The 13,151-nt window shown below is 35.6% G+C and overlaps 3 protein-coding genes and 1 pseudogene across 4 annotated transcripts; 1 reads left to right on the top strand and 3 right to left on the bottom strand.

Moving 5' to 3' along the window:
- Nucleotides 1-1,017: 1,017 nt before the first annotated feature.
- Nucleotides 1,018-1,888, bottom strand: LOC141843392 (uncharacterized). Its single transcript, XM_074731463.1, has 3 exons — nt 1,819-1,888; nt 1,521-1,611; nt 1,018-1,437 (listed from the first exon to the last, which is right to left on the bottom strand). The coding sequence occupies exons 1-3, from the start codon at nt 1,886-1,888 to the stop codon at nt 1,167-1,169; spliced, it is 432 nt and encodes a 143-aa protein (XP_074587564.1). The 3' UTR covers nt 1,018-1,166.
- Nucleotides 1,889-2,000: 112 nt separating this feature from the next.
- On the bottom strand, nt 2,001-4,136 carry LOC141843048 (chaperone protein dnaJ 6-like; annotated as a pseudogene).
- A 316-nt stretch (nt 4,137-4,452) lies between these two features.
- LOC141843046 (ras-related protein RGP1-like) lies at nt 4,453-6,953 on the top strand. The gene is made up of 2 exons (XM_074731061.1): nt 4,453-4,803; nt 6,360-6,953. The coding sequence occupies exons 1-2, from the start codon at nt 4,565-4,567 to the stop codon at nt 6,805-6,807; spliced, it is 687 nt and encodes a 228-aa protein (XP_074587162.1). The 5' UTR covers nt 4,453-4,564; the 3' UTR covers nt 6,808-6,953.
- A 364-nt stretch (nt 6,954-7,317) lies between these two features.
- LOC141843069 (protein N-terminal asparagine amidohydrolase) lies at nt 7,318-12,009 on the bottom strand. 2 transcript variants are annotated; one of them, XM_074731096.1, is made up of 9 exons: nt 11,860-12,008; nt 11,621-11,791; nt 11,474-11,538; nt 11,285-11,390; nt 10,170-10,208; nt 9,907-10,098; nt 9,331-9,509; nt 8,380-8,499; nt 7,318-7,581 (listed from the first exon to the last, which is right to left on the bottom strand). In XM_074731096.1, the coding sequence occupies exons 1-9, from the start codon at nt 11,908-11,910 to the stop codon at nt 7,473-7,475; spliced, it is 1,032 nt and encodes a 343-aa protein (XP_074587197.1). In that variant the 5' UTR covers nt 11,911-12,008; the 3' UTR covers nt 7,318-7,472. The 2 variants fall into 2 exon arrangements, with proteins under 2 accessions (XP_074587197.1, XP_074587198.1); XM_074731097.1 differs by lacking the exon at nt 10,170-10,208 and having other exon boundaries at nt 11,860-12,009.
- Between the last annotated feature and the right edge of the window lie 1,142 nt (nt 12,010-13,151).

The raw sequence follows: 13,151 nt of genomic DNA, 5'->3' as shown, positions 1-13,151 counted from the left end.
CAAGTTTTTTTAAATAAAAATTTAAGATAATCAAATTAAAATTTTAAATTTGATTGATTAATTTGATTTAATTAAATTTTTACTTATCCTAACAAATGATATCCGATCCTCTGATAAATATGAGGATATCCGATATGATGATAAAAATTGAATATCCAATGATGTATATATAAATATGTATAGTTGGTGTGATGATAAAATTTATTTTTTACATACAACTCAGAATTCTAATCCTCTCAACGACTAAATTATTTTTTTAATTATTATATATTTATTTTCATCACTTAATATCTAGCCTTCTAAATTTAAAATCTACCGTCCTTGAATTTCTGTATCCACTCTTAAGGTGAATATAATAAATAAGGATGGAAATGAAAAAAATATGAAATCCAATTGTTGTCATTTCTAGTCATTTAGATATTTTAAAAATGAGAAACTTTTTGAAAAAAGCTTTTGGCCGTTGCAATGGTTATGGGACTTTCTAACCTGTTACTTAAATTCTTGTTTTGGATAATGAAGTGTTATTTAATGCAATTAAAGAATGTATTATTAATCAAGGCAATATATTTCCATTCAATGCCATTATGAGTTGACATTTATTAGATTTAATCAGTAGGGAGTTGAAGTATCTGTTTCATGTGAGTGACGACAAGCATGTAAAACTGAAGTAAGAGTTTACAATACGAAACTATGTCAATCTTTTGCTCTGCATAGCCTGTAAGTAACTTGATAGTCTAACCAATCACATCAAACTGCATCTAAACTTGCATGGTTTTCAGGTTTTTCTTGATTTTCATAAAGTTTTATCAACAACCATAACTTCTTTGCGATTGCCATTAATCAAACAAAAGTAATCAACAATCACAGCAAAAGTAATTCTTTCAGATTGTAGGCAAGCTCGAATCCTGAGACAAACTACTGTAATATTTCGCTTTACATAACCCTGCTTCCCTTTTTACTTGGGCTTTGCTAAAGTTTTCTGACAAATAAGCTTAAACAAAACTTTAACTAGGGCTCAGCTCGAGAACAGCAATTTTGTATGTTTGGCCATGATCGAAGGCAACTGGGACAAAGATGTCACTGACCAAGATCATGATATCGTGATAGTGTTAAGCTTCACTTTCGAGCAAACGTAGAATGACATAAATCACCAATGATAAGAAACTTCAGCCACTTTGAATAAACAACTGACACAGGAGCTCTGACATGCTAATGCTTTCTAGCTTTCGCCTGATTACTCTCAAGCCTCTCTGGTACTCCATGCTTACTCTCAAGCCTCTGTCGTGCTTTCTGAAACTCTTCTTCAGATGGTTCAGCATCAGCACTGGTACCGCATTTAGCAACGATGGAGGTGAGTATGGAATTGAGCTGATGTTTCCTTTGGCTCCTATGCTGAGAATAACTGCAACTATGTCTGTTCCTTCTTGTTTCTTTAACCTACATATGTTTAACAAAATGAAGTTAAAACTTGTGTGAAAAAAATATGTATGGATGATAGGTGGTCTGAGAAAAATGTTCACTTCTGTCTTCTGACTAGAGGATCAGTTGGTGGTTCCGTTTCTGCAACTTTATGAGTCCATTTCTGATAAGCTTTGCATGTCTTCAATTCTCCTAGCGGATAAAATGGTCATTCAAGTCACAACTCAAAGTAACTGGAAGCCTCTTGCTAGATGTATTGCATTCATCACGTGATTTTCAAATCTCAACTTCATAAAGTTTGAATCATTTTATTGACTGACCATGAGCAATATATTTGACTATTCCTTTCACAAACTAGAGCAATTCCAATTACTATATTTGACGGGAAAAACATCTCACCTTCAGCTATTGCTTCATCAATTATTTCCTTGTAGCACTGCGAGTCCAGCTTTGTATCAGAACAAATCATTGAACAGAACAACCAGGACAAAACAGGCGACTTGTCAATGTACAACTTTAATTATAAGGCTCAACGGACTTCAGTTGCAGCATTACTTTAACAACTAATTGACATCATCTTCATTTACCTATTCATATTACCATTGAATTTCACGTAGAGATCCTTCAAATCTTTTTTCACAGACTCAGAACCTCTATAACTAGCTTCAAATTCTTCAATGTCGGCCTCCGTAACCTAGAACCAGAAGAAATAAAATGGTCTACGTTACCATGTTATGTTACAAGAATTGGATAACAAAGAACATGACATTTCAAGGGCTATACTCGTATGTACATTGTTCTGAAATATTCCTGCAGAGTCTCAGTAACGTCTCCCAACCAAAGCCTGTTGACAGCAAACATTCCAACAATGACAAGAGGCTTGCCTATCTATTTCTTGATGCCAAAATATTAACGATACAAGAGGAAAGAAATCTTTCAAAAGATATTACATCATCACCAGTATAACCAGTCTCATCATAGACAGCCCTTTTCTCCTCATCCCCAAGAATAGATACAATTTTTGCAGAAGTTGGAAATTTTCTTTTGCTTCCTGTAAATTGAAGCAAATGCTTGATTTTCTGTTGACCAACAATCCTAATGTGAAAATAACAAACCACTATCTGGGAACAATTCTTCACCTCATCACCAGGATTTTTATCAGGATGAAGGCACAAGGCAAGTTTGTAATAAGCTTTCTTTATTTCCTGCTGAGTAGCTGTCCTCTCTACCCCAAGAATCTGCAAGAAGATTATATCAAGCTACTAAACAAAAATTTCCTTATAAAGCAAGGATACAAAGCGAGAATCTCCAACAAGCCAACTATTCTAGAAATAAGTTCACAAGTATGTTATTAAAACCAGTCCATAAAAAAAATAGCAATTACTGGACATTTGAGTAATTACTACAAAAATAATACCTAGAATAAGAAAAGGTCCTCTGCCACAATTTCCAAAATCGAACCATTGGAATGGTGGAATTAAAATGTTTCAAAATAGGTGCAATGTACCATAAGAAACCATAAAATGTCAAAAGAGATACAAGGGCAAAGCTAACAGGGTTAATGAAATTTACAAGACTAACATAAATAACTATAGCAAGTTCAAAAATTCCTTTTCTATATGTATATTCTACAGAAACCTTCTATGAGTTCAATTGAATCCACTTGCAAAAATTGTAGTTCCTTTCCAGATTAAGCTAAACTGGTCTTTTGTCTAATTAAAATCTTAAGCTGACTTCATTGCAGAAAAGAATCAAGAGAAGTGAGCATTTGGGAACAACCAAAATGTTGCCCTGCCAAAGACATCAACACAGGAAGCCTTTCTCATGAATTTTTGACAAGGGAAAAGCCATTTGAAAGTGTGCATTTGGGAACAACCAAAATGTTGGATGCTAAAGCCATCAACACAGGAAGCCTTTCTCATGAATTTTTGACAAGGGAAAAGCCATTTGAAAGTGCACAAAACATGAAGGTTATTCAGAAACATAAGACCTAAAGAATTGTGGCTTTTGATGCTCTTGACTAGATAGCCTAACCATTTTAAATGGGAAACTGCAGAACGATAATGGGGCTAAGTCACTTGATGAAGATTTATCATTGATCGTACAACCCCGCGGCAGTTCTCAGTAGTAGGTTTGCCAATGGTATCGTCTTCTGAGCTTATCTCATGGCAAGCTCGAATATTAGTCACTTCCTACCAGAACTCAACGGCCAACATTATGGCGAAACCAAGAACTTGACAAAATTGTGTAATCAGAATTGCATGTAACTAACATAATAATATAGCTTTGTCCAGTTATACACTCCTCGATCACATGCTCACTAGGTGTTTGATGAAATCCCAACGATGGAAGAGCCCTCAGAAACCCTGATAAGGGATCAATGGCAAGAAAACAGCATAAAGCTTCTCGTCCAACCGCAAACAAAGAAAGGCGCAAACCTTCTAGAGTTTCCAACAAGAAAGACGATAGAACTTAGGGCTTTTCGTTTCTGCGTCGTTTCACGAACGACGCAACAAACAGACGAGTTGGGGACTATGAACGAGACACAAAGCGGAAAGATGGGAGACTATGAACGGAAAGGAAGGAAACTAGGATACCTCATGCAAGCTCTTGTCACCGGACGCGGACAAGTCGCCGGCACCTAGAGTTCGCCCTTCTCCTGTAGCATTTTCCTTGATGCCCTCCTCTGAAACCCTAGATGCCTTCCTTCTCCGCATCTGCAGCAGGGCGGACGACTCGATCGAAGAACGCTCGGCGCGGCCGCCTCAACAAACTCCCGCCCTTCCACATTCTTCTGGATCGAGGATATCAATAACTGATAATATTAATATTTTATTTGATATATAAATTATAAATAAATAATTTGACGAGAAAGGTCTCGTGGATCGACGTGCGATACATGTAAATTTTTTTTAAAAATACAAAATTACAAAAAATAAAATAAAATAAATGGAGAAGCAAGCATGAAGTCAGGAACTATAGATAGCAAAGGCAAAATAAGAGAGAGAAAGAGATCGGAGCGGATTTCGTCCCTGACCTTCTTCTTCGTCATAGTCTTCGGCGATCCCCTAACCTTGTTGCATCCGTCGATCCCATTGGCTGAACGGCTGGAGCAATCGATCGAGCTAAGCGAGATAGCTAGAGGATGTCGTCGGGGAACCGGAATTACTACGGGGAGATCAACCAGAAGATTGATTATGTACTCAAGGTGGTTCTGATCGGCGATTCAGCGGTGGGCAAGTCGCAGCTGCTCGCTCGCTTCGCCCGCAACGAGTTCAGCATTGACTCCAAGGCTACCATCGGCGTCGAGTTCCAGACCCGCACCCTTGTCATCGACGAGAAGACGATTAAGGCCCAGATCTGGGATACCGCCGGCCAAGAAAGGTTATTCCTTCCATCCTCGAACATTATCCTATTCCGAGTTGTTTCTTCAATTTTTGACATGGTTAATTTGTTTCCGAATCATTTAAATTGCAGTCGATCGATTTATTTATATATTGTCTCTTGAATTCATTGGTCTTGGATCTAAGCATATGGCAATGGCCTCATTTAATGTATCTTTAACAGAACATGCATGAGATTGTAGCCATAGACTCTTCGTCTGTAATACTCCCCTTTAATTTGTTTTAAATCTACTGTAGAAATTCAATTGATTACAAATATATTCAAATGTAGATCTGACCAAGTTTGCTAATCCATTATCAAAACTAACCAAAAGAAGTGATGACTCTATTAAATTTCACTTTTTCCCCTAATAAAATGATAATCAATCTATATATATTTTGTCCTCTCATGAAACACATTATTTGAGGTTATATGCATCACAACTTGATTGTTATAGTAAAATTTGATTGACTTTGTAGGGGGTATACTTGGATATCATATGTTTAATCTAAATGAACTCACATATTGCTAAGAACATGACCTTATAGTATGCCTTTGCACTCAATTTAGCTACCATCGTGTGTTTCTAACTCTTTAGTTATAAGAGAATTTATTGAACCTATATTACAGCTCTAGTCCTGGTATCTAAAGATAACTTAATCAGGAAATAAGATAATACTCTTTTTTTGCATGCAATCCTAGTATCTAAAGATAATTTCATATTGCATTCTTTACTTTTTATTTCACCTTTTAGATAACACAGAATCCTTTTAATAATATGGTATGAATTTTACTATCATTCATCGCCTCTCCATACTATTGAGCCTTGTTTAATGCTGCACGCGGTTATTTTAAATATTTCAAGGGAAAGTAAAGTTCAATATGTAAGATATTCACTAATCTTGAAACAATAATTTGGACTATATGAGCGTTCTTTTATAAAATGTACAAAATATTTGAAATCTACCTGGAATTCTGTAAAATCGAGTGAATTAAATTCGTCCTAATGTCTTTTACCTCTTTTTTTGAAAATTTCATGCATCAAGGATCAAACTGGAAAATTTTAGTCTTTTTTTTAAATGTAGAAAGACTCTACTTTAGTTGTTTTTTGTAGTTGAATTAGGTCATTGGGAGGCACTGATGATGGTCGATGAAAAAGCTTCAAGATAGAATTATCACGCTAAATGATTTTTCTTTGTACACTTTCATCAAGTGTAAAAATAATCATTTAAATATATACTTGAAATATGATATGTAAGTTCGCAGGGAAACATTCAAATTATTTTTCACTTCAGCCAATGATCTGACTTAATATATATATGTTTAGCTTCTTCAGCACCAAACTCTGCAGTAGTTTAACTTCTAGACGAGTGAGTTTCTCTATATAGTGGCCATCAACTAAGATTTTATTGTTTTCTTTCTTTCTTTCTTTCTTTAGTTGTCTGTAAGCATTATTCTAGCTTTCAAACATCATTAATTTGTTTCTTGTTGCATTCTTTTTATTTCTATAACATGAACTATATATATATGTATATGCTGTGATTATCAATGTATAGGTACAGAGCAGTGACGAGTGCATACTATAGAGGAGCAGTAGGGGCAATGCTGATCTACGATATAACCAAGCGTCAATCCTTTGACCATGTGGCAAGATGGCTAGAGGAACTGCGAAGCCATGCTGATAGGAACATCGTGATTATGCTCATCGGGAACAAATCTGACCTTGGAAGTCTTCGAGCAGTGCCCACTGAGGATGCCAAGGAGTTTGCCCAACGTGAAAATCTCTTTTTCATGGAGACCTCCGCTCTCGAAGCTACTAACGTCGAGAGTGCCTTCCAAACTGTTCTCACAGAGATTTATCGGATCGTGAGCAAGAAGTCACTCGCTGCTAACGGGGAGAGTGGATCTGCTGGCAACTCAAACCAGCTAAAAGGAACTCAGATAGTAGTCCCTGGTCAGGAGCCGCCTCCGAGTGAGGGCAATGGCAAATGTTGTTCCTCCTAATATATTTTTGGGCTTGATCATGGATTTAACTTTTTTTTTTCTTTTATTTTTTGTTGATCTTGAGTTGACAATCAAATTTTGGATAGATTTTTAGTACATTTCCCTGTTATTTTGATTATTTATCTTATTCTAAGACTTCTAATTGTTTAAAGGGTGTTTGTAAAGAATTTATTTTTCTTTACTAAATTTTGTATGGACTTCCATGGAAGTGATTTTAAGCCTTTAATCATTATCACATGAAATAGGCTATGCTTAACATGTATCCGAAATTGTCGGCCCTAATTTTGAGGGCGGAACTTCTATCAAGTTTGAAACCTCTTTCAATAAGTTTATTTTTAAAAGTAAAATCCACCACTCAACGATTTCACACGATCAGTCCCACGATCATCTATGTAAAAAGATAAATCAAAAAATTACAATTAATCACGACGAAGAAGGATATTACCTCGACTTCGCCGAGATTCGATCCTTGTACACTTCAATAAGTTTACTTCATTGTAACCAACTCAATTAAAATGAAACCTCCAGACATACTAAAATGAAACCTTAATGTTAAACACACTTGTGATGATGTGGATATCAAGATCATCAAATGCATCCACAGCTCAATACACAATGAATGGTTTCAAAACAAGTTTCCAAGTCCAGTATATCAGAAACATATGTTATCCGCATCGTAACCACCCTCCATCTTCAGTTCTCTGAAAGATTCGTGGCTCCTTGTTGACAAAGGTATATCTCCAATCTGGATTCTCAATCAAGTAGTCCCATTTCCTGCATTGCAGTAGAATCTAAATTGCAGAAAAATTTTCATAATAAACTGCTTTCCCTTTTCTTTTCTGTTGTTGTAAGGTAAGAAGGCTCTGAAGAACATAGAAAGTCACCAAACTGGGAACACAAGACAAGAAAGTTGTGATCTAAATACGAGCCTGTAAATGATTGCCAAGTGATATATATATATATATATATATATATATATAACAAACATTCAGTGAATTTCTCTCTAGGTCAAGCATATGGAACTAAAATTTAAAAAGAAAAGACTAGGGATCTTTCTAAAAGCAAGCTTTTAAGCAAAATACTTTCACTCAAAATAGTCTTATTTGATAAAGCCCAAAAGTAGTCTTATACAAAAACTAAAACTAATTGAATTTAAAATACAAAATACTGAATGATTAGGGGAAAAAATGAAAAATAAAACAATGTAGCCAATCTTGATTTCAATGTTTGAAAAATCATGTATACAATGTAAAAGTTTACCAATTTAGAGGATGAAAGAGAGCGGCAGTCCATTCCTAAAGACAACTCGATAAAAGAACAGAAAATCAAACCTAAATACTAGTGTTCGTTTCAGGGTTTGTTTTGGGCACATTTGCACTCATAAATATTGAGTTATCTATGTGATTTCTCTTATCTTTTATAATGTTGGATACTTACAACTCATGCTACAACATATTATCTAAATTAAAAATGGAAAATGCAATGATAACAATTGTTAGAGAGTTTTCTATTATTGACTAAAATAGATAATGGGCAGAAATATCCTATGGAATTAGAGTGTCAAACACAAACCTTCTTTCATTTTCCACAAAATCGGGACCCTCAGCAAAGGGAGAGGTCGAACACCCTAAGAGAAATTCTGAATCAGAAAGTTCTTGCAGAGACAAAGCATAAAACCTCCAGTCAGGCACCCTATTTCAACAAACAGAAACATTGTTCACAAATCATCATATGCAAGATATATTATATATTAGCAATGATAGATAACTGGATGAAAGAAATGCAATGATGTGCGAAAGACTGCCAATAGATTTCGTATTCAAGTTGAATCAATTAGAATAAAAGATTCCAATGATAGAGAGACTAAAGCAAACCTAACACAACTAAAAGAGATTTAGATGAACAGAGTAAAAAATCAACATTATGACCTTACATAAAGTGCAAGGGAAGGATAAGGTCCATTAAGTTAACCCTAAATGGTAGGGCATGCACTTCTTGTTGTTTTACCCAAGGTATTATTAATAAAGATGTTTCCACAAAGACAACAACTAGAAAGAATATTTCAGGTTGGCAGTCTTTTATATGAAAATATTCATACCCTTGGCCAAACCAGAGCGTTCTATAAAGCCCAGTGACATTTACATCTAATTATGTATGCAGACATGGTGGAAACATTGGTATCAATCTTCAAAAAAAGCTAAGACTGATTTAATTGGTAGTTACAATGTGGAAAATTTTGATATCAATCTTCAAACAGGTAAAAAAAGATGAGTCCCATTTAGTAGGTAACCAGATGCACCAACCATCACAAGGTCTAGACAACTTCAATAAACTCTTCAAGTAACAAAGTTTCTTCCCAGGTTCTAAAGGAGAATTTAAGTCGAACCTTCCCTATTTACAGTTCCATTTATGAGTATAGCCACGATAGTTAGTTTTGGATGTGATATTTATGTCATTCCTGTTTCTATCAATTGCCCATTGAACAATATGCCAAGATAATCATGTAAAGAACAACTAGTGTACCAAGTGCAAGGGGCAATTTCAAATCTGTCATGACTGGTGTCATAAGTCTCCAATAACTTTCCTTTCCACTTAGGATCTTCAGAGCATACAGTCAACCGAATTCTCCTAACAATCTCATCTGGATCTCTCGAACTTCGATCGAAGCTAGCAGGCATGACTGATCCAGATGAAGTATCTACCTGAACGAAAACTCATTGACATAAATAAAATGAAGGAGAAAACATTCAAGTTACAGAGAATTAAAAAATTCTTGAAGCACCACACCAGTTTTAATCAATTACACAATCACACTCAAAGTTTGAATGGAAGGACCATTTTATGTATGGAGTTATGGTTTAAATTGGCTTATACATACAATCTGCAGAAATTTTTTGGGGCAAGTCCTGAAAGTGGTGATTAGGAAAAAGGAAGTAAGAGCTGGAACAGCATGTAATGCTCAATGATAAGAGACCTTGTACTACCAGCAAAGTGCTCTTTGTGTTACAATAGGTTGAAAGTACAGATTCTTGTGTATATAACCAAATTTACAACATCAAAGACATCTGAACCACGATGCAGAGTAAGAAAGAACTTTACCAGAATGCCACTGATGACTGGGCAAGCATTTCCCATTGAATCTATTTTAGTGTTATGCTTGAGGACACATAATGTTTGCAGGTGAAACTTCCACTGGCTATCTTGCAAAGCTTCAACCAGCTTTGAGCATAGAGGCAAAGAGAAACCATCTTTTTTCTGCTTTCTTTCTGATGCAACTTCATCACTTGAATGCTGCATAGAAATAATATTTATGAAGTTTAGTGTGCTGGCATTCCAATAAGGTCCGACACTATGAATCAAACCTTTTTAGGCCTGTCATCAAAGCCCCCTATGAGATGAACCTGCAGATATAGCATTACAACATGCCAAAAATTAGGATGGGCAAAAATCAAAAGGGCGCCCCAAATTTTATAAATAATCAAAAGGATGCCTCTTTGTCAAAAAAATCAAAAGGGTGCCCCATCAATGATTATATCCTGAAAATACCCATTATTCCAGCGTTATTGTAGCAACTACTCGATAATTGTTACGACGTATTTAAGATGAGTTTATGATTTAGTTTGACTAAAGTGAAATCAAAAAATGTTCACGTTGTAACAACTACTAGATAATTGGTACAACTATTTTCAAATGATTATAATCAATTTAAAATGATTTTGATAAAGTTTAAATAATTTTGACTAAGTTGGTAAAAAGTATTTTGATATAATAATGTTTAAAGTTAATGATTTAGAGTTTAAAATTTTAATGAAATATTTAATTTTTCACGTTATAGTAGTTATCAAGTAACTTTTACACGTTGTATAGTTACTAAGTAGCTTCTACACATTGTGGCTAAATCCTAAATTTTAAAATCTTGAAGCCTAAATATTAAACTCTAAACATTGAAATAGTTGATTTTTCACATTGTAACAGCTACCGAGTAGCTTTTACATGCTATAGCAGCTACCGAATAGCTTCTACACATTGTGGCTAAACCCTAAATCTTAAAAATTTTGAATCATAAATCCTAAACTTTGAACACTATATCAAAATATTTTTTATCAACTTGGTCAAAATTATTTAAACTTCATCAAAATCACCTTAAATTAATCACAATCACTTTAAAACAGTTGTAAAAGCTACTAAGTAGCTACTGCAAACTAAAGAACAACGTTGTAACAGCTACTCGGTAGTTTGTACACATTGTAGTAGCTACTAGTAGTTGCTACAACAATGCTAGAATAAGGGATATTTTCGAAATAAAATAACAGATGGAGCGCCCTTTTGAATATTTTTTTTTTAAAAAAAAAGTGCCCATTTGATGTTTCTTTTAAGTGGGGCGCCCTTCTAATTTTTGCCCAATTAGGATCTTGCTGACAGCTAAATTTTTGGTAATGATTAGATATGGCAAAGTTGAAAAAAACGTGAAACAAACATCAAAAGCAGTATCTCCTGGGTTATCATTGACGAGAATGGACGACATCATTTGCTCGAGGCCATTGCTAACCACGCCCGGAAAATCCATATGGCTGACAGAGGTCCTGCCATAGAAGGTCAATGGTATCATAACAAAAAAAAAGCTCAATTTTGTGTAATCTGGAGCAAGAAAGCACCAAATCCTCACATTCCGCTGTTCCTACTGCGGATCACAAGGCCGACACAAGTGGTCGCCTCGTCCGTTCCGGCCAGCTACCCAAAACCAAGAGCAGGAACACATCTAAGAGCTCATCGAGCGGAAAAGAAACGCCTTTGAGGGCGATAAGGGGGTTACCTGGACGATGGCGGGATCAACGGTGGCGTACTCTCGCTGGAAGACGTAGACGAGTCGGCCGAGCAGCGAACGGTCGGCCGAGGAGACCCTTGTCTCCGGAGTGTCCTTCAGGCGATCTGAGGAGGAGACGACGGCCGGATGCTCCAACAAGTAAGCCAAGATTTCCCTTCCCTGGCCAAGGAAACAAAGCATCAAACACCTGGCAGATTGCGAGAGGAGAAAGTTCAGCGGGCATCGACCTGGGATCGGAATCGAGGTTGGGAGATGGGAAGGTCATCGACAAAGATCATCGTTATGATCAGGATGGGGAGACGAGAGCAGGAGACCCAAAGAGAAGCCTGCGTCGGCGAGTGACGATGTCTTCTGTCTCAGGGATTCCAGCTTTGCTTTCTATTGCCAGCCACAGCGCACAAATTTCACTTAACCTCCTAAAGTTCACGTATTTGTAATAAAATCTCCACAAGTTTTAAAATATCGGTATTCTCCCTGGTTGAGGCTGATTAGCACAATGATAACGAAATTAAAGTTTCATTGCCCTCCCAAGAAAAAATTGACAAAATCGTATCTGATGCTCTAGAGATCAACTTTTAAATGTGTATAAATTATATTTAAATTTACTCGATAGATGAAGAAAAGGAGGATAGGGAAGAGCAGCTCATTATAATCCCTTTTCTATTTCATCAAAGAAGTTAATTAGCAGAAAAGTTCCTTAACACTGTTTGATTCAAGAAGGATAGCACACAACAAGGAAATTGAATTCTTACTTTAGCTAAGCCAATTGGGCTAACATCTTAGCATATACCCAACACTTAGTATAAAAAATATAAGGGAGGAGAAAACATACAAAGAGAAAAAAAATACTTGCAAATTCATACATAAAACTTCATAGTTTATGTGTATTTTATACCATATTGTCTTATTTGTCTATATATCCAAATAATGGAACCTATTATTGTGTTGAAAAACAAGAGAGAAAATGAATCACGCCAAGGATAATAATGAGAAGGGAAAAAAATGTGTTTTCCTTTGTCACTGAACGATCTTTTCATCTCCTCTTCTGGTTCTTTCATGCTCCATGGGCTTTTCAAAGAAATTAAGCATAAATTTTCTCTTTGCACTTTTTGAAGTTATTTGAACTGAATTTCCTTACCTTTTCTTCTACTTTATGCTAATTTTTGACAATTATTGAAGTAAAACACTAGTTCTTTAATAAAGATGTGGGAAGATTGTATTACGTGCGTTCAATCATCCTTCCTCCTTTTGGATCCTACAAATTCCCCAGTAGAAGAAAATTTCTCAATCTCTATGCAGTGAACAGAAACTATCAATTGAGTCTGAAAAACTTGTGCAACACATGATAAGTAGAACATGAGAATCAATCAGGATCATAACCAAAAGGTTTTTAAAAAACCTGCAAAAGATTTTACTCATAGATGATAATCATACAGCTGAACTCCAAAGTGCAACAAGAATACCAGTCCTAGGTGTTCAATATCCACACAGAACATGTTTCAAAATGCTGCCATACTGA

Source organism: Curcuma longa, chromosome 12 (assembly GCF_044706935.1).
Source record: "Curcuma longa cultivar G26 ecotype Majalengka, Jawa Barat chromosome 12, ITB_CL_G26_1.1, whole genome shotgun sequence".
Lineage (NCBI taxonomy): Eukaryota > Viridiplantae > Streptophyta > Magnoliopsida > Zingiberales > Zingiberaceae > Curcuma > Curcuma longa.
The sequence above is the reverse complement of the archived record's forward strand: the minus strand, read 5'-3'. Positions and strand labels throughout refer to the sequence as shown.